We start from the raw sequence: 21,660 nt of genomic DNA, 5'->3' as shown, positions 1-21,660 counted from the left end.
TTTCCTCTATTCTACCTCTGTGATTTTTGGTAAATTATTTTCTTTCTCTGGCTTCACTTTTTTTTTTTTGGAGGTGCTGGATTAGATGTCTTAAAATCTCTTACATTTCTAAATCCGAGATACTTTGCTAATGAAGATTCAGCTCATTCAGGAAGAGAAAAAGAATTTGTCTTTGAATACCTTTTTATCAAACCCACCAAAAGGTTTAAGATCAGTGGATTTAAACATTCCCCCTTCTTTTCTCCCTCCTACCTCCCCAAGAGTTTATGATCATCTTAACTCCAAAGTGGAGAGTCCTGTTGGATTTATAGCAAAGATTTAGCATTTACTAAATTGAGGTAGAATTTAATTAAGTAATTTAACCTCCCTAATGAGTTTTTGTTCAGATAAAGAAGTTGGGTTGGCAGGGTCCCTTCTAACTCTAAATCATAAATCCAGAGCTAGAAGGACCATTAGAAAAAAGAGAAGAGGAAACAAGACTTAAGCCCTTCCCCTATACATAATTTGATCTTTGAAATGATGCTGGGAAGCTGATGGAATTATTGTAATCATTTTGCATTTGAAGAAACTGAGGCAGAGATTAAGTGACTTGCCCAGGATCACACCACTAGTGTCCAGGCTCAACAATCTACTCACTGTGCCACCTACCTGCCTCTAGAAGACATCAAGTCCAACCTTCTCATTTGACATATGAGGTAGAGAGAAATATCTTAGAGAAACATAGTTGGTAAAAGTCTTAATGATTTGAACTCATCCTAGTAATCTGCCCTAGCTCTGTACCATGCTGTCTCAATCCATGATCTTTTGTCCACTCATCATATTTCCAGACAGATTTTATGATAGAACAATGTTGCTTGAATAAGGTGCCTAATCACTTTCACTTCATTTTGGATCTCTTTTCTCTTGGCAGCCCTGATTATCTGAGATCAGCTGACATGACTGAGGTGATGATGAGCACCCCATCTATGGATGAGATTGGGCTGAATAACCGGAAGGATGGCATCTCCTATCAGGTAAATTCATCTTAGGTCCATTTCACTTGGTGAGAGCAAAGTAGGTGGTAGGTTGGTCTAGAATGGACTTCCTTTGCATCCCTCTATTGTTCCAGCAGATGGATGACTTACCTTCCACCTAGGTGGAAAAAAGAGAGAAATGTGAGAAAGGCTTCTGTGGGGAGTTTCATGCCTCACCCATCAGTAAAGGTTTTCCCTCTGCAAAAGTATGACTTGCAAGGAAGAGGTACTGTAAGTGAACAGAATTTTGTGGATCTGTATCCCTGAGGCAGCTTTACTTTTCAAGAAAGAACACTTCTTAGAGTACCCTATAACAGTAGTATTCTTGAAGTCAGAAAGATCTCTATTTAAATACTCTTTTGGCTTCTTAGCAAATGTATGCATATAGGCAAGTCATCTAATGCTTCTTTGTCAGAGCCCCTCTGGGGGATAATAGTACATGTCATGTTGGTAATATAGGATTATCATGAGGCTTAAAAATAAAAAATAAAATTGGTAAGTCATTGTAAAGCACTGTATAAATAACAGAGAAGACTTCTCAGAAGTAGGGAATCTATGTGATTACTTTTTTAAAATTATTTTTGTTACATAAAACTGCTGTTGGGCTTTATATCACTGATTTTTTTTCAATCTAAACAACAAAATATTTAAGAGGCCTTGAGCTTGTCAGTTTGTAGACTCTTGGAGAGTCTTTCTTATAAGATAGCTCTTGACCAGGAAGTTTTAGGTTATGTTTTGGATTGGAATTAAGGATAAGGACTATCAGTCCTGCTACTCTTGAATGAGACATTGAAGGCAGAGATTAGCAGACATTGAATCTTCAAGTTGGACAAGATTTAAGATATCTAGTCCCTCACTTAATTGAGAAGGAATACTAGCTCCCATATCTTGCCTTGTGATCGTGAGCAAGTCATTTAATTGAACCTCTTTTCTCATCTGTTTAATGAAGAGTTGGACTAAGACCTCTTTCCAGCTCTAGAACAATGACCCCCTAGCTTTGGCTTAAAGACATCCAACTAACCCAAGCAGGTCATTCTACTTTGAAAGTGTTGATTTTCAAGGTGTCTTTTCTCTCCCTGGAAGCTATGGCAAAAATATCCTTCCTTGTATGCTTTGGTCCTATTTCTTACCTTTGGGGCTTAATAGAACATATTTAATCTCTTGTCTATGACTTTCAAATGCCTACAAACAGCTATCATTCCTCTTGCCCCAACTTCTTCAGGTTGACTCTTCTATAGTTTAAATGTAGCTTTCCTCATCATTGCTTCCAAAGGAATTTTGGTAAGTGGAGAAAAGGAGATAGGGAGGAGAAAAATGAACAGTTCCAATCCCACAGTGAACTGGAAGTTAGGTGGAAACCAAGAATCAGTGGGATGACTAGAGGGATGGAACACAGGTCATTCCAGCTCACCTCTATGCTCTTTCTGCCACTGGCACTCCCTCATATTCATAGAATTTTAGTTCTAGAAGGAACTTTAAAGATCCTTGCTCCCAGTCAGTATTCTCAATTCTACTTTGTAATGATCATTTAATTAGTTTGAGTAGGGAAGGAGTGGGCTGGAGAAGTGATACATTTCCAGAGTTTCAGGATTCTGGCTGAGGGAACAGGTTAGCTAGCAGAGATCTTGACATAAATTCCAGTCCTTCTCTTAAGGCTATTTAAGTACCTTAGTAGATAGAGTGCCAGGCCTGGAGTTAGGAAGATCTGAGTTCAAATCCTCCCTCAAGACTTCTAATTGTAGGAAGTTATTTAACCTTGTTTGCCTCAGTTTCCTTATCTTTGAAATGAGCTGGAAAACAAAATGTCAAACCACACCATTATTTTTTTGCCAAGAAAACCCCAAAAAGAGAATGAAGAATCAGATGTGACTGAAAATAACTGAGCAACAATACTCTCTTAAGAGTTATATCTCTGTTTTGGGTTGCAAGTTTCTTAACCAATGAGTCATTCTGAATATTTCTTTGTGGTCACCAGAGAGGTTTTCTTTTAGCACTCTTCTCTTAGATTGTGTCACAAGATCTTTCAATGGAATTTATGTAGGATTATTCAATTCAAAAATATTAAGCAATCACTTTGTGTTTGTCTTCAAGGAGCTTATATTCCATTGAGGGAAATGAACACACACACATATAGATACTATATACAAATAGTATATAAAAATAATCTGGAGGTAGGGGAAGAGTTCCTGACACCTGAGGGAATTGAGGAAAACTTGTTGGAGATGACAAGGATGCTGAGTCTTTTTTTTTAAGAAAGATTTTATTAGTTTGAATTTTACAAATTTTCCCCCATTCTTGCTTCCCTCCTGCCCCCCCCCCCCCCCCCAAGGATGCTAAGTCTTGAAGGGTGTTTGAGATTTCAGGAGGCTTAGGTGAGAAGAGAGAGCATGGGTGCCAAGTCAAGGAAATGAATGTTATGTATGTAGGGATGGCAAGGAGACCAGATTAATTGGATTCAAGTTCATAAGAGGGAATAATATGATATAAATCTAGAGAGTTAGACCTGCACCAGATTGTGAAGGGCTTTACATGCCAGTCAGTTGAGTCTTTCTATTCCTATAGGTAGTTAGCACCCACAGAAACTTCTTGAGCAAGAAAATAATAGTTAAATCTGTTCTTGAAGAATATTAACATGGCAGTCATGTAAAAGATGGACTGGATGCAGGGAGACCAATCAGGAGACAGCTGTAATTATTCAGGAGACAGTTGGTGGGGGTCAAACTAGCATGATGGCCATGTGAGTGGAAATTTTTAGAGAAGTGTAAAGATCATTTAGTCCCACCACCTTATTTTGACAGATGAGGGAAATGAACTTCAGAGGAGAAATGACTTGTATAAGGTCTCTTAGTGGTAGAATTTTGACTCCTTTTTTACTCTTGTTGTTCAGCATGAATGATTGTAGTTCTTGGGCTTTTCTTAACAAAGATACTAGAATATTTTATCATGTCCTTTTCCATTGAGTTTCCATTTTACAGATGAGGAACTGAGGAAAAAGGGGTAAAGTGACTTGCTCAGAGTCACAGAACTTAGTAAGTATCTGAGGTCAGATTTTGAAGTCAGTTCTTTCTGGCTTGGCATGGTGCTCTATCCATTGTACCTCATAACTAGTTTTCCTTCCTTTTTTGCTGCTACTTTGCATTTTGATAGCCACATATAGCTTTTAGCCCTCTTTTACCCAGTGCTTCCAAAAGCAGTTTCAAACAGGGTTATGGTTATCAGTTTTTTTTTTTAGATTTTTTTTTGCAAGGCAAATGGGGTTAAGTGGCTTGCCCAAGGCCACACAGTTAGGTAATTAGTAAGTGTCTGAGACCGGATTTGAACCCAGGCACTCCTGACTCTAGGGCTGGTGCTTTATCCACTGCACCACCTAGCCACCCTGGTTATCAGTTTTAAAGCCTTGAACCTTGTGATTCTGGAAAAGACCCCCTCAGTTGGTTGGTTTGGAGAATGGAAGATGAAAGTGATCCTATTGAGTTTCTGATGCTCTCCCTCACATTTCTTTCATTGCCTCCACTGTGTTCTGAATGAGATAGCAAGTATTTTCATAAATTTTGTATGACCAATTTCCTCAAAACCTGCTCAAACCATATGCTAGTTAATTAAAACTAATTCCCACCAGAGTTGTGGTGATTGGGCAAATCTGACACTTTTGCTAAAGACCTTCCTTCATATACATTTCTGGTCTTTTTTTTCTGGAGAGTGGAAAATGAAGGGACGGGGTGGGGGTGAATCTCACAGCTAGCTCTCCAGTTGGCATTCCTCCTGAGGATAATAATAGTATGTGGGACTTATCTTGTGCCTCTTTTCCAAAGAACTAAAAGTGCTTGAGAGCCATTGTCATTCATCTGCAGGGTCCCATAAGCTTGCTGGAAACCAGGCATTAATCCATTTTTGACAGATGGAGAAATGGAGTCTTGGTACCATGGCACAACCTTGCTCCAAGGTCATATGGTAAGGATCAGAATCCATGCCTTCTGATTTCCTGGAATCAACCCTATTCTGGGTTTCTGGTCACCAGTTCCTCTATCCCACAGAAGCCCCTCAATGGAAAAGGTTCCAGGATTTGTCTTTTTACAATCATATAGAATTTAGATAAGAAATATTTACTGATCCAAATTAGCTAATGTGATTTTTGATTCAATTCAACAGACATTTATTCAAGGCCTACTAGTTGGCAGGCACTATTCAAGCTTCTGAGGATACAAAGACAAAAAAAAGAGACCTCTGTCCTCAAGCAGCTTCTATTCCACAGGAATAGGGGCAAAATACAGATAAGTAAATACAAAATGAAGCTGTCCCAAAAGTCTTAGTTCAATTTTGATGTATTGAAGGTTAACATTTCATTTAAGATTTTGGGTTTCCTTTAGGGATAGAGGGAGTGCTAACAGCTAGGCTACTAGGAAGAGGCCCTTAAAGGAAGAGGTAATTAAGCCCTATGGGGCAGCTAGGTGGCACAATAGATAGAGTACTGGGCTTGGAATCAGAAAGACTCATCTTCATGAATTCAAATCTCACTTCAGACACTTACTGACTGACCATGATGACCCTGGGCAAATCACTTTACACTGTTTGCCTTGTTTAATTAGTTTCTTTATCTGTAAAAACAAGCTGGAGAAGGAAGTGATAAAACACTCCAGTATCTCTGTCAAAGACCCCAAAAGTAGGGTTTAAAGAATCTGAAACAGCTAAAAGTTGAGTTTTTGGGGGTTTTTGCCCTGAAGGGAACTAGGGATTCCTATAAGGAATTCCTATAAGGAAAGTTGAGGAGGAATATGAAATAGGATGGATGTGGGGAGAAGTCAATTGTGTGAAGGTAGGTTAGTGTTTTGTGACTTTTAAAAAATAAAGATCAAATGAAATTTTTCCTTCATATTGGTTTGATGTCAATCATTCTTGCCCCCTGGAGTAAATGAACAAGTTGTCAGTACTTCAATGAGAGCCTCAGGACTTAATGGAATGAATTAAAGGACCCAGAACCTGGCTACCTACATCCCTGTACCCTGGTACTCTACCAAGAAAACATGAATTTCTGCAGTCTCTAGTCCCTTTAAGGAATAACCTTCTACACTAGCTAACACTATCACCCTTTCAAGGACCCCCATCCATGGTGCATTTGCAAAGATAATAGAGCTTAATTAAAAAGGATACCTTGTGGTAGGCTCCCCTTCCATATTAAAAACAAAAAGGAGTGAAATAGGTCAAGGCATCTGCAAATAGAATTTTCACTCTGACCTTTTCTGCTGCTGCTTTTGAAGGACTCCTCATAGGTTTGACTTCCTTAGCCATCAAGGTCAAGACTTTTGGATTTTCTCTCCTTCCCCTTTTCCATAGTGGATTATTAACACTGGAGACCTATGGACCACAAGGTTACTTGAACTACAGTTTGAGGGGATTCCTTGGCTTATAGTCCAAAATGATAAGGATTTTATAGCTTTCTCTTTACTTTACCTCCCTAGGCTATCACCAGTGCCTAGGGAATTTGGCTTTTCTTGTTAGACTCCTCTGAGATGAGTAGAGTCTGAGGAGAACCTGAAAGTTCTAGCTATACCCTCTAGTGTCAGTTTGAAATTCCTTTCTTTCAAAATTGCCTGAATTCTCATCTAGTGCTTCCCTCAGTTCCTGGATTAGACCTGACCATTCTTTCTTAGGTGGCAAATCTCTCCTTCCCCTAGGATCACTGGGTTGACCTGGAGGAATTTCCCTTGGTTAGATGATGCTTTTCAAGTTGAAAAAGCATCCTGTAGCCAGATAAAATAGATCCTTAATCAACTTCCTTTTTTCTCACCATCTCTGGCCTTTGCTCCTGGGCACCAGCTGTCTTGTCACTAGCTATTTTCCCCTGTTACTCAGTTGTGAAATTAGCATTTTCCTAGCCCACCTTTTCACTAGATAATCTTTTTCTCTCTAGAGAGGCAGAAGTTCTAATACAGACTATAAATAGCTGAGAGTGATAATTCTTCACACATCTCTCTGAAATCCATGGGAAGACTGTGATGGAGAGGCCATGTGTTGTAGAATGTGCTCCTGCCCCAAATGAAAACTTCCCTGCTCCTCTTGGCCTCTGTTACCTCTTACCTGTGCTGTCCTTTAGAAAATCACTTAATTCTTTCAAATTTGACTTACCTCATCTGCAAAATAAAGGGATTAGACTAGGTTTTCTGAAGTCCCTTCCAATACAAAATCAGTCATCCAATGGCCCTGATGTTTCTTATCTGTCTCACTCTGATCACTCTCAGATACGTAAAACAACCCTTGTCCTACTGCTTTATGGCTTAAATCCTGAAACTTTTGAGGGTTTTATATTAGAGGAAGAAGAGATGTGTCCTTGATGAGGCACCTATCAGCAGGTAAGAGCATTGGATTTTGAGGGATCTTATCTGAGACATATCCTGGTTGGGTGACCCTGGACAAGTCACTTAATTTCACTCAGCCTTGATTTGAATATTCAATCTGTAATATGGAGATAAGAGCAGATAACTCATGAACAGTGATTTTCAGACATTAAAACACTATATAAATGCTAACTATTTTCACTTTTAGCTATAATCTTAAGAAAAGAGGACTCCCTATTTGATGGATTTTTTTTAAAAAGCATTTTTTAAGAGCCTATTATGTTCAAAGCCCCCTAGTACCAGAAAAACAAATGGTCCCTGCCTTCAAGGAGGAACCAACACATAGTAATTGTTCCTGTTGGACCAGCACTTCTTTCCTTATATTCCCAAAGACACAATCAAGACACATTCCTTATTACTAGTCTTCATTCCTTTTGGTTGTTTTTCAGTCACGTCCAATTCTTCATGATTCCATTTGAGGTTTGTTTTTTTTTTTTTTAGCAAAGCTACTGAAGTGATTAGACTTTTCTTTCTCCAACTCATGAGGAAACTGGGTTGAGTGACTTGCTCAATGTCACACAGCTAGTAAGTGATTGAGACCAGATTTGAACTCAGGGAAAGTTCTCCATGAAGAGGTTCCATGTCCTGCACTCTTATCCACTGTGTCAATTGACTACTTTCTTCTTTTCTTCCTCCCTCCCTTCCATCCTTTCTTCCTTTATCTCTCTCTTTCTTTCCTTTTTCTCCCTCCTTTTTTCTTCCTTCCTCCAATTTCTCCCCCCCCCCCCCCAAGAAAACCCTATTCAGGATCTGACTTTGCTGTTTCCTCATCGGATGATAGGGTTGGATTTTTTTAAAGATCCATTCCAGCTTGAATATTTTAGGTTTTTGTCCCAGGGTGTGCAAACTTAACTTCTGGAAGAGAGAGAGAAGGAAAGAAGGGGGGAAGCAAAGAACATCTCTTGCTTCTGCCTCCAGACTTAAAAGTACTTGTTGAATAATTGTTAACCCTTTTCTCATGGTGTGTAGAGAGGCCTGGTAATTGGGGTATTTGGTGGTCCTGGTCAGCTCCCAAAGCTTTCTATCCATGGAGTCTTCCAAAGAGTTCAGTAAAGCTTTGCTCAGGGACCCTATAGAGGAAGCAGTCTTATGGCCACCATAAAATAATCTACCAAAATAACATCTAACAGGCTCTGTGCCATTGGTTCCTAAGGGGACATGCATATGTATCTGTAAAGTTGTAGCAGTTTGGGCAGGACGAATCTGTCCAGGTTCCTGCAGTTCAGTGGAACATTGGCATTTTTTTTTATTCCTCCTACCCTTTACCTCTTCCTCCACACCCTATTTCCACCACCAGATGTTATGCTTGGTGAAAATGACTAGCACAGACCTCCCCCCCCCACTTCTACTACTAAATGACCAAAAAAGGTAGTTCAGTCTGAGTGTATATTTGAGGAAGAAGAGAGTGAATTCTCTAGAGAGACATTAGGTATTGGTCCATAAGCACAAGCTCATTTTATGTTAACTCTCCCCTTCCCTTTGAAAAATGAGCTCTCTGTTGCATCTTCCTGAGAATTCACAGAAACTGATCCAATAGGGAAGTCTTGGATGATAGATTCACAAAAATAGAGATAGAAAGAAACTCAGAGGTCTCTAACTCAGTTCGCTTGTTTTGCTGAGAAGGAAACTTGAGGCTGAAAAGGTAAATGACTTGTTCAGCATCATACAGCAAGTGACCATCTGAGGCAGAATTTGAATCCAAGCCAACCTGACTCTAGCTGCAGTAATCTATTCAACATGATATGCTTTTTTTTTCTAGTGGAGAGAGGACCAGTTTGGTAGTATCAAATCTCAAATTTATCAGCCAACAAGTATTTATTAAATACCTGCTTTGTGCTAGACACCATCACTTCACAAAGGTGAAGTAATTTTAGAATACTGGATAACAGGAAGGGAGTTTAGAGATTGTTTAATTTTCTTCTACAACATCCTCAACAAAGAACCATCTAATCAATAGACCTGGTTTTGAGTCTTGGCTTCCACTATCAGTATGGTCTGGCCAAATCAGTTAACTTTAGTGAATCTCAATTTCCTCATCCATAAAATACTTTTAAAATAATTATTATTATAATAAATAATGAAATAAAATGATAATGATACTTGCTACTGCAAGTATCAGCAGGATTCTTAAAAGTATTTTGTAAGCTATGAAATGGGATAAAATTGTCTATTACTATTAGTCGATGAACATTAAGAATCAAAATAAAATTAATATTTGAAGCTATTAATAATATATAGATAATAAAACAATTTAAAGTTAACAGTTCATTATTATTATTATTAGGCCCTACAAAGGTGCTATACTATTCTTCTTGAGAATGCTCAAACTTTCAAGATGGAAAGTCTTTTGTCCATTATAGCACTAGTGAGTTTTTGATGGAATTAATGCATAATTATTTCTCAGCTTTCACTTTGTCAATATTTTATCCACTGGAAATCCTTTGAAAGTCATTGAGAAGCTGTAACTTCATCTTTCTTTAGAAAGTTAAGGTAATGCAGTCATGGAACTGACCTTAGCTAGCTGTCTCTCCAAGGTCTCTCTCTTCTTTGACTAGAGCTGATTTGCTCACCCCATTTGTCCCCATTTTGGTAGAGCCCACAGTGCCCTTACATGACTCCAACTGGCTCAGAATTGTGGATAACCCTATTATGGGAGCCAACCTGTTAACCATTTCTGATGTCTATGTCCCATTCCATATGACTATTGTACCACCTCTTTTCCCAAAGTGGGGAAGTCTGGTTTATTATCAATCCTTTGGAGTCAAGGTTCAAAACTTAATTTTTTCCAAGACACATTGTTAGATAGGTGTGACTGATTTTGTTCTTTATATCCCCCAAAATGCTTAGTATAGTGTCCTGCTTGGAATATGTAGAGTAAATATTGATTAATTCTACTCTAACTTGAGCTTGCTGGAACAGAGAATATCGGTACACTTTTTTTAAGCCCCTGGAAGAATAAATATTCTGAGTAAGCTTCCTGGCTCCAAAGTAGGAATAAGGAACTTTATAGAACTTAGTGTTCATAAGCATATTTTCCCAGTCATTGACCCAATCTTCCAACTTGAATGAGAAGAAAAAAGGATTGCAGAGGTGGGGGTGGGGGGATAGAGAATGTGTTTGGGTGATGGATCTTGTGATTGTAACTATTCTTGGGTGTCTAATGAATGTCCTGGAATGATCTCTCAGGGATAAGTCCTGAAATCATTTCTTGTGGATATGAAGACAGACACTTGTTCCCATGGGACCGACTATTTTAGATGCTTACTTATGTTCTCCAGAGGGAAAAGGTTTATTCTTCTCTAGCCCTGGCAGCCTTTGGGACTTTGTCTGGATGCACAACTGATTCTTTTGTCTCCCTATCTGCCCACTCCTTAACCTCAGTACCAAAAACCAAAAAAGACTGATTTTTTTTTGTTTAAATCAGGAAACTCCATCATACCTCTGCTGGTTCACTGAGAGCTCATGACATCCCCCTGGTTGCACAGACTAGCCTTTTAAAACAACAACAACAAATTAAGGTTTGCTCCGAGTCCAAAGTGGTCCTTTCTCTACCTGGTTGTTGAATGAGCATTTTGACCAGAATTGGAAATATTCTGATAAGTGACTTATTTAGAAATTATACTAGTCACAATGGTTTGACTGCAGTTGGCACTCAAAAGGTAAATCCCAAATATGCTCATCCAAACTTTTGCCTCCTCCCCCCAACCTTGTGCTGTTGACAGTTGTATTTTGGTTTTTCTAAGTAGGGAAGATATGATGTCCCAGGTTTAGGTAGAGTAACACAAACTGGTAACTCCCCATCAAAGGAAACATCATTCTCACAAGTCTGATATCTCTTTAGTCGAGGTCCCAACACACTCAGAGCCTCCCTTTCTATGAACTTTTGTGTGGGCCATACCCAGAGACAGTAGCTGTTACAGTAACCAGTGTTATTGTTGGTTCCTTTGTTTCAAGAATCCTAAAATGCTCTCTTTCCCTCTACTTCTCATTCCCCGGCTCAAAGCAAACAATTGAAAGAGGTCTCCCCACCAAGGCCCTAACTGGTAAATTCAGGGAAGGTCAAGGTTTTTGTACCTCTTGAACTGAGAGGTTAATCACAACCATAAGGAATTTATACTTCCTATCTAGATCCTATTTGAAAACTTACAGGACTGGAAACACCGGCTATTAGGTCTGCAAGAATGTTTTTGATTATATATTGTTCCAATTAAGTCTAAGGAGACAGCAATAGTAGAGGATTTAGTGAACAGTAAACTTAATAACATCAACAACAAGCAATAGTATTTTTCTTTGATTTTGGTTTAGTTATTTCAGATGAATTCATATTTATTAGCTCTTTTCTTTTATGCAATGATGATAAAAAGTATAAAAACATTTAATTTTACTCGTTAGGAAAAGTTATATTTTCATATAGCTCTGTCTTTGGCATTTGCTTCTTTGAAGACATATTTGCACTGTGGTTATAGTAGAATGAGTGCTGGATTTGATGTCAGGGGACCTAGGTTCAATTCCCGATTCTTCCCATTGGCAACCTGAATAATAATGGGCTGAGTCACTTTACCAGACTAGGCTTCAGTTTCTCCATCTGTAAAAAGAAGAGGGGCATATTAGATGATCATAAAATCCCTTCTAGCTCCAAATCTGACCTTGTTGGTCTATCCCCAGGAATTACTTAGAATGTTCATTATGGGTGAGGATAGATAAAGCTCTCTCTCTACTCTCTTTCTCTCTCTCTCTCTCTCTCTGTATATGTGTGCCTCATCATTGATTTGAGGTGATGACCTTGAATTTTCAAAGGTTATATTTGTGAGAACACAAGTTCTAGTAGTTCTTCTAAAGACTTTGAATACAGCCCCAGCAATGAAGAGTTGCTATTCAAAGACCAACTTAGACAGGTTTAAAGAGACTAATCACTACCAGGTAATTAATTATTTAACCATCTCTCAAGACATGGCAAAGGTTAACATCTTTGTCAATGAAAAGAGGACCCATGTTGGTGAAATCATGAATACTTGAAATGGCAGCATATATTTCCATCTTGGTTCTGTTCATTGTATTGGACTATGGAATACATAGCTATGATCTGTGTAGAAGAACCAAACCATCATTTCAATATATATATCTACTAGTACTAAATCGATGCAATGTAATATTTGACCATCTGTGGGTCTTATTCCTCAGTACCATCTTAGTTTTCTTTATGCTATAGAACTGGTTCAGGGGACTATGAATGAGCATAGAAATTATGCTCCCTTGGATTCTAGGTAGTAGAGTTATAGTCCTACGAAATCACAAACCAAGAATCATGGCCCTCTCATGATTTTGGGAATAATAAATTAAAAAACAAAAATAAAACTCCTTTGGCTCCAATTTCCCAACTGATCTTTGGGAAGAATAGAGTTGTGGACACTTGTTCCTTGGCATTAAAAAAATATAGTTTTTGGCTGCATTGCAATAGGCAGACAACCTAGTGATACTATGTAAATATGGAATACTATGGAATTTGTTTTTAAGAGGAGACTGCTGCTTGTAAACACAAAAAACAATGACTTAGGATTGAATTGAACCTTGTCTATTATATTTATAAAAATAGTTAATGCAAAGTCATATATATTGCATTGACTTTTATAGTCTTTCTCACCATACATGTGGATCTTTTTAAAAAATTTTATACTTTTACTCCAAAATGGAGGACAGAGGAGAGAATAATATCAATATCTACGACCTGGGCTTCTATTCTTGGCAAATTTCATTAATTTTCAAGATTATATTTGTTTAAAAAATAAAAAGAATGGAATTATAGAATTGGAAGGTACACTGGAGGTCATTTAATACAAACTTCATCCCAATTCATCGTTTTCTGCCACATTTTTGACATGTGGAACAGTTCCAGTGAAAAGAAAAACCACTCTTGAACAAACTACCTATCCCATTTATGGAACATTCTAATTATGGGAAAGTCCCTAAATTTTGCAAAAATCATCCTCCTTGTAATTTTAACTTGTTTATTCCAGTATTGTCCTCTGGGGTAACAAATTAAAGTCTATCCTCTTGTCTATGTGAGGGAGTTACATGCACATTGAATTTGGAGTTTAGACCAAAATAAAATTTTTACTTCTATATACATAATTCCCCCTATCAAATGTAAGTTACTTGAGATTAGGTACTACAATTACTGACACAAACTAGGGGCTTTAAGTTCATGTTGAATGAGCAACAGCATTACCTCCCTTGATCTAAACCTCTATTTAATGCAGCATAAGTTTCTTTTAAATTTTTTTTATTTATTTAAGGCAATGGGGTTAAGTGACTTGCCCAAGGTAACACAGCTAGGCAATTATTAAGTGTCTGAGTTCAGATTTGAACTTTGAGTTCAGATTTGAACTCAAGTCCTTCTGATTCCAGGGCCAATGCTCTATCCACTGTGCTACCTCACTACCCCTGCATCAAACATTTTAAAAAGTAAAGTCATAATATTAACTTATATTGAGCTCATGGTCAACTAAAATTGCTGATTTTTTTGACATCTATTGCGGCATGTTCAGACTTCCTCTGTCTTATACTTTTAATGCAATTGAATCTCTGAACTCAATGAAAAAAAATCCTACATTTAGATAGTGGGTCTGATTTTGGTTATGAGTGAGAGAGTTCTAAGTAGAAATGTCTTTATTGGACGGTGGAAATTGAGAACTAACTTTCAGATGAGAGGTGAAATCTCTGGTCAGAAACTGGAGGAGTCCTTAACATAGGAATTAAAATTGAAACTATGTCAGAACCTGAACTCTTTCAAGAAACAATGTGAAGGGAGAAGAACAGCAGGTTGAGGAAGAGTTTTTAAGGCAAACTCATAGTTGAGTGTTTGGGAGAATGAGTAGAAGGAAATGAGGAAAAACTAGTAAAGAACTAGAAAAGTGCACTATCATAAATAAAATAAAAGATAGGCCTTCCAGAAGTCAGGGTAGTCAAACATTACCAAAAGGAGGGAATGTAATGAGGAGAATGGGGCAGTTAGGTGCACCTGAGTTCAAATGTGACCTTAGACACTATCTGTCTGAGGCAGCAAGACACTTTACCCTGGTTCGATTATCTAGAGAAGGAAACAGTATCTTTACCAAGAAAATCCCAACTGGAGTCAGGAAGAATTGGACACAACTGAATAACAACAATGGGGCTATGTAAACAATTTGACCAAAACCAAATTATTATGGAATTTAGAGAATAATTTTAGCAAAGTGATAGGAATAACATAGATCTTACCACCACATCACAGCCCCAACATCAAGAAGTTTCAGTGACTACCTATTGCCTCTAGAATGAAATACAAATTCCTTTGTTTGGTATTTAAGCTCTGCAATTTGGCTCCAACATATCTTTCTATACTTATTTCACATTCCTCTCCCTTGCTTATCCTACATTCCTGCCAAACCAGTCAACTTATCGTTCCTGACAATAGTACAGAACATTCCTTCTCCCAGCTAAGTCATTGCCCTCCTCCACTCTGCCTTTTAGACCCCCAAGACCCTTTTGGGGCTCATTTCAAGGGCTACCCTTACATAATGTCTTTCTAGATCTTTTCTCCACCTCATCCTCTGCCCACCATTATTTTGTGTCTATTTAATTTTCTTTTTGCATTGAGTTCTCCCAGTAGAATGTAAGCTCCCTGATCTAGGGGTCTTTTGACTTTGGCACATAGTAGGTGGTTAATAAATGCATGTGGAATTAGATTGAATTGATGGGAGCCAGATTTCAGAGATGGAAAGTAAAAAAGTAAAGGCTCTGAATGCAAACCATACACTAGAAGAGTGAAACATCAAAAGGGAGGAGAGTAATTAGCAAGTATCTAAGTCAAGTAAAAGAGACCTAAAATAAAATAAATTAAAAATAAAACATCTAAAAACTAAAAATAAAACAGAAGACCTGAAGCAGAAAGATTGATGCAATAATCTTGATCAGGACTTCACAGAAGAGTTCTCTACGAATTTGATCTGGCATACAAGAGGGAAATTAGGGAGGCCAGTGACAAGGTTGATATAAAAGCATTTATTCTAGATAGCTTCCAGCTTTTCCCACTGACCTAGGCAATTTTGAAGAAGCATTCTGATGAACATTTCAAAGGTTTCATTCCCAAACTTGTCCTTTAGTTATACCATGATAAGTCACACATTTGGTTGAATAACTCTTCTAGTTTTCTGTTTGATAGTGTAGCTTTGAGTGGAGAGACCACAGGATGGGTGTGTGCTTGAAAGATGCTTTGCAAAGCCTTTGAAAAGTGAAGTTTACACAAAGCATTTCCTTTCCTTTCCTTTTCGAGTGTAAATACCTTAAATTTAGGTAAAGAAAGACCAGGAAATTGCTAGCACCCAACTCTAATGGGGAAAAGATCCCTTAGAGAAGGGGCAGATACCTTTTTATCTCTATTCCTGAGAGCTGGGATAGGAAAAAAGGAAAAGGAATAGGTGTTGACATAGATCTTCCCCCCCCATATGACTAAAATATAGGACTACACTAAAATTTAACCCTTTGTCTAATCTGCCAAAGACAACGAATTCAACCCCTTGATGGTTTCACTGTAAAATGCAGTCATTATTCAAAGGAGAGGAAGAGATAGTTCAGGGGAAATATTTTTCTGGATTACTTGAAATATGTATATGTGGAAGAGTAGTAGAATGGAGGGAAAATTTGGTGGCTGGTTTTATTTGAATCATTAATTTAACTCTAGTCACAACTATGTTTCTATCTATTGTTATAAATCAGCTCCATCTAGGAAAAAGTAGATAAACAAATACTGTTATTACCTTTAAAAAAAATGAAGAAACAGTGGAAGCCAGTGGCAAGAGGGTGAAATAAATCTTTATCACCATGAACAGCAGTCAAGTCTTCATGTGTTGTGTTCCACTGCTATGTAAAATTCTAGTGTTTCTGTTGGGTGTCTTCTTCATCAAGGGAAGTGGTAGTAGTTTCATTCATATTTCTGCCTTTTCATTGTAGGCTGAAATGGGAAGATCCATAATGATCCTTAAGACCAGATATGGCAATTGGGGGATGAACAGATATGAGCCAGCAAGTCTGGTGGAGCACTTTAGGCTCTCATTAAAAGTTACCAGAATACTTGTGGGGATCAATAGCAAGATACCATGTTGGGGTCGGGGAAAGGGTACTTCTCTTGGAGTCAGAAGACCATATCTCTGATTGGGCAAATGATCACTTCTCTATGTTCCTCTCATTTCCATAAAATGAAGAGGTTAGACAGGATGACTTTTAAAGTTCCTTCCAGAGCAATGATTCTATGATTATTTGGATTTCCCGTGCATTTTCAAATCAAATCAACTGAGCTCTCTTGACCTTTCCTTTATGGGGAAATGAGATCCAGAGAATTGTGAAGTGAAGGTATTAGAGCCAACAACTTGTGACTTTCTCCTGAAGGATGTTCAGAAGTTAGTTGAGCTCCACTTTCCTTGGGTTAGATTCTGGTTACTTAGGGACAACCTATTCTTAGTGTAGCTCAACTTTGCTTATGGGACCTATTGGCTTTCATAGATAATTTCTTGTTATCCTTAGGCTTAGAGAAAGGAAATCACTCCTTCTGATGTCCCTATTGCTAAAACCCTTCAGGATTCTGACTAGCTATTATGAGACATTGTCCCTTTCTCTCCCTCTGCCTCTTCACCCAGAAGAGAAAAGGAGGATGTGAAGGCTACTTCTGTCTCAGCTTGCAAAGCTGGTAATTAGTCTTTTGTGTCCAGTTAACTACCTTTCATCTCTCCTTTGGCTGGTGTCTGCTTTCTCTATTAGCATCTTTCAACTCTTTACAGACCACTCCTTTCTCATTGTAGTGGGCCAGCTCATATGTTTGTCAGGGTGATGGAAGATGGTGTACACAAACATAAAATACACTCACAAGCTGAGGGCTGGTCTTACCAGAATCACTAACATTTTCCATTCAAGATGCCAAATGTCTTTCCCTTTTCCCCACCCCGGAGTAAGTCAGGTTTAGGTCACCTGGCTCAGAGGAAGACAAATGATAGCCAGTCCCCCAAATTTGGGTCCTTTAGAACTATGCTATCACCTTTCAGTTCCCCTCTATGGGTGAAATAGGAGACGGCAAACTTGCTACTTTTACACCTAAGTAAAGTGACCTGATGACTAATTCTTAATTCTCTCTTTCTCAGCTCCACTAGATTCCTTTCCCTAGAGACCTTCAGTTCCTAGGGATTTTGGAAGAATGATTGTGGACCCAGTGCCTTAACTGGCCATTTTGGTGCCCAGGTTCTCTCTCCTCTCTCTCTCTCTCTCTCTCTCTCTCTCTCTCTCTCTCTCTCTCTCTCACTGTGTGTGTGTGTGTGTGTGTGTGTGTGTGTGTGTGTGTGTGGGAAAAATGAGTAGAGATGAAAACTTCAGTGCTAGGTTTGGCTCAGTTATTATACTGCAAAAGGAGTACAATGCTGTAATGCTGTCAGGGGCTCTCTAAATTTTGGCACCCTGGGTTAAAGTGATAGTTATATCAAACTAGTTTCATTTCTGTTTAGGGCAAAAGGTAGATTTGCAAATGTCTTTCTGATATGGGTATCTCAGCTGTAAAATGTCCATTCAACAGATATTTAAGATGTTGAAATGTCTTCTACTGTGCTAAATTCTTATAATTTCATTGGTCTCCCCTTCAGCCTAAATTATTAAAAAAAAAAAAGAAACATCATGATATCTTTTGTCTGGGTCACCCTTAGTTTTTGTTTTTGATTATTTTGATTATTTAAACATTTCCCAATTATATATAAACAATCCTTCAGAACCCTGCCAAATCCTCTCTCCCTTATGTGGCAAGAAATGACTTTACCTCCTTAGGGTCTTACCTTGGACACTGGTTGTTGAGTGTTTGGAAAAGTGGGGAGACTAGCTTGCCAGTGAGCAAAGTTGGGCATCCCCTTTTGGGACATCTTGGTGAGGCAGAGTGATAGAGAGAGACATGAGACATAACCTCATAGTAAATGGGAGAGAGCACTGGGATTTAGAGCCAGAAGTCCCGAGAGCAAATCTTGGCTTTGTTATTTATTGAGTAAATGACTTTGGGTACCTCACTTCTCATCTAAACCTAAGATTCTTTATCTATAAGGGGGAGTAGGAGGAGTAACAGGGAGGGTATCAGATTCTGTGATCCTATAATTGATCTACAATCCCTATTTGAGCACCTAAAATTTCAAGCATTGTGGAAGGAACCTGTCCCTGTCCTCTGGGATTGGCATTGTGTTAGAACTGGATTTGAAACACTCACCACCCCTGTTATTTGAGTTGTGGTGCTGAAAGTTTCTTAACTTTTCCAAATTTCTGTTTCCTCATCTGTAAAATGGGGATAACAATGCCTTTGAGTTGCTTTTGACCAGAGGAGGAAGTTTAACCAGAAATAGATTCCTTCGAGGATTGTAGGGATAACTATTGATTTCCTTCTTGTTTTTGTTCCCCAGCACTACTAAACAGAGAGCCTGGGTGACTTAACACTCCCTCCCTCCCTCTCTCCCTCTTCTCCCCCATCCCACCTCCCATTGCAAGCACCCTTAGCCCCTATCACGTGTCTAAGGAAGTCCAACTTGAATCCTTTTATATATTAGTTCCCCACCCTTTAAAACTGCAGTTGCAACCTCACATTTTTCTGCTGCCTTGATGATTAAAAAGCATGACTTAGTGGAAAAATCTCGACCTCCTTGGGGTCAGTCTCTCTCACAGCAGCTGTGAGAGATAAGATTGTGCTGGCAGCCAACAGCTCAGTGGCTTGTTGGGAGCATTTCTGTTTGTTTGGAAGGAAATGTTGAGCTCCTTGGTTTGGGGATTGTTCCTTCTCCCTCCCTTTTTTGGGGTAGAGTCCCCTTTTTTTGCAGAAGAATACGTTGGTACAATCAGATGATAAGATCTCTTCTGGGAGACTGTGACCAAGAAGCAGCTCAATTATTACACAATCTCCCCCCCCCCCCCAGAATTAGCAGGTTTTAGAACCTTTTTTTAAAAGAAAAAAAAACCCAAGCCTCCTTTGAGCAAAGTTCTCTGGCAAGGAAGTAGTACACAGTCTTTTAAGTCCTTGGGGACAGTTTTCTCATGCAATAGGTACCAGGTCCTGGGATAAATGTTATTGTTCAGTTATTTTAATTACAGTTTACTAGTGTCATTGCTTCTTGATTGGATATTGGAAATGAATTGTTGCTTTAGCTCAGCTGCCATCAATAAGGAGTCAGTTTGGTGGACTCCATGAAAGTCTTCCTATGAGGTTCACTTGGGTCCTAGAAGGGATGACACTAGGCTCTTGAAGGGCATGACCTTTCAGGATAACTAGAATTCTGGCAAGGCATCCAGCCTTAGGATTTTGAGCACAGGCTTGGCAATGACTTGCATGTGTGTCTGCCTCCATGTCCCAGTCAGAAGGTTGGCCACCACAGCAAATCATGATGGAATTATACAAGAACTATACCCATCAACAAAATCACAGACCTGGGAAATGTTGAAATTTATTTTGAACTTGGCACCTTTCATTTGAGATATTAAAAGGGTTTTGCTTACTGATCTCATTAATCCAGGCAATCAGCAGGCATATATTAAGTGCCTACTACGTCCTGGAACAATGCTAGGAGAAGGGATACAGAGATAAATCTGAGACAGTTCTTGCCCTCAATGAGCTTATACCCCTTTTTTTCTTTTCCTTCTTTTCTTTTTGTTACCACTACTATAACTACCACTTGACATTTTATTTAAATGTTTAACTTGTTTCTAGCTTAGAATTAAATGTAGCATTCCATGGAACATAAATTCGTTAAAAAAAATCAAATGGAAATACATTGTAGGAGGTTCTTTTATTTAGAAGACATTATTTTTTCTGAATTTAGTCAACTCTAACATTTTTTACAGAAAATTCACAATCAGTTTTGAGGTTTGCAAGAACTTTACATACATTATACCAAAAAATTGTCCTCAGTATTGGGAAAAGGCAGGGGAAGGTGATGGCATCATTGGGGAAGTTGCCAACAACTGGTTCATACCATCATTTTTTTTCCCAGAAGAAAGTGACATTGGACTATTTGAAAAGTCATCTGTCCTGATAGAATTTCCCTCCCCATCATGCCCTGTTTTTCTATGTGCTCACTACCCAATCTTGTGCTTGGTTTAACTTAGCTCTCTGCATGTCTGGAGACAAGAACAGAGTCTTGATGAATCTTTCATATAGAAATAAAGTTATTTAGCCAAGAACATCCCACAAGAGGTTTCAGGGAGGGACTTAGTATTTCCTTACTCTGTCCATTGTATTATCATGAACAGGCTTAACTAAATCAGATATAATAGATGGGCTTTATTTCTCCTTTTTTTCTGTTGTACTCCATACCTTAGGGGATGGGGATGGGAGATATATAATTCATAGTATTCCAGAATATGAGCAGGAAGAAAATGAAAGTCTCTCCTGCCTCTTCACCTTGTATAATGAATATGTCCAAGAAATTTATCTGAAGTCCCAAGTCTTTGAACCTTCTGCCGAGGACAGAGGGGCATGGGGCACCTCAGTCTAGATTGCTTTACAGAGTTCTAGTTAGATGATGTTTGCAACTGAGACACAATGCTTCCTAGATGTGAGCGATTTCTTTCATTGCCTAAAGATTTATTGACAGTTTTTTAGAAAGTGTTTCCAATTGAACCATCTTTGGACCTCTGTGGAAACTGCTTGTCTTAATAGTCTTAACTAAGGTTTCCTGAAGGGCAGTGAGACTACTCTCTGGGGCTAATTTAAATCTGACTGGATACTTTCCTTCTTCCTGTACCATCTGTGAAATAGGTTTGCTTATGAAGGAGTCAAGTAACAGAATATCTTTTTGTCCTAGGAAAGCTCCTTCTTTCACTTCCTTATTCTCTCACCTTGTGGGCTTTTTTGCCTTCCCTGTCACTCTTTCCCCTACCCCCACCCCTGAGAACACTATACTTCAGTATAAATAGGATCTAAAAGAAGAAAAGCCTCAATTCTTGCATTGCCCTTAGTGCACTGATTTCTACTTTGTCTATTGAGTACTGCTGAATTCTAAATAATTTCAACCATTGAGTTAATTCTGAAAGTTGAGAAATCACTTTCTGGGAACCCTCATCTGACTTAGATTCTTTGCTTCTCCCCCTTGGATGTTGGTTTTCTTTTCCCCTCTGGAATGCCACTACACTGTCATTTTACAAGGCTTGTTAAATCTTTAATGTTGCCCAGTTGTGCAGCTGGCTTAAGATTTAATCCCTGTCAATAGGCC

At 38.6% G+C, this 21,660-nt stretch overlaps 1 protein-coding gene across 2 annotated transcripts in view; it reads left to right on the top strand.

Annotated features, from left to right (window-relative positions):
- Positions 1 to 21,660, top strand: part of LBH (LBH regulator of WNT signaling pathway) — a 36,663-nt gene that overhangs the window by 9,882 nt on the left and 5,121 nt on the right. For both annotated transcript variants that reach the window (XM_074209777.1, XM_074209776.1), the window contains one exon: positions 911 to 1,013. In XM_074209777.1, coding sequence (XP_074065878.1) covers positions 936 to 1,013 — 78 coding nt within the window. In that variant the 5' untranslated portion in view covers positions 911 to 935. The remainder of the gene's footprint in view (positions 1 to 910; positions 1,014 to 21,660) is intronic.

This window comes from Macrotis lagotis, chromosome 1, assembly GCF_037893015.1.
Source record: "Macrotis lagotis isolate mMagLag1 chromosome 1, bilby.v1.9.chrom.fasta, whole genome shotgun sequence".
NCBI classification, from domain to species: Eukaryota; Metazoa; Chordata; class Mammalia; order Peramelemorphia; family Peramelidae; genus Macrotis; species Macrotis lagotis.
Note: the sequence above shows the minus strand (reverse complement) of the source record. Positions and strands in the feature narration are given on the sequence as shown.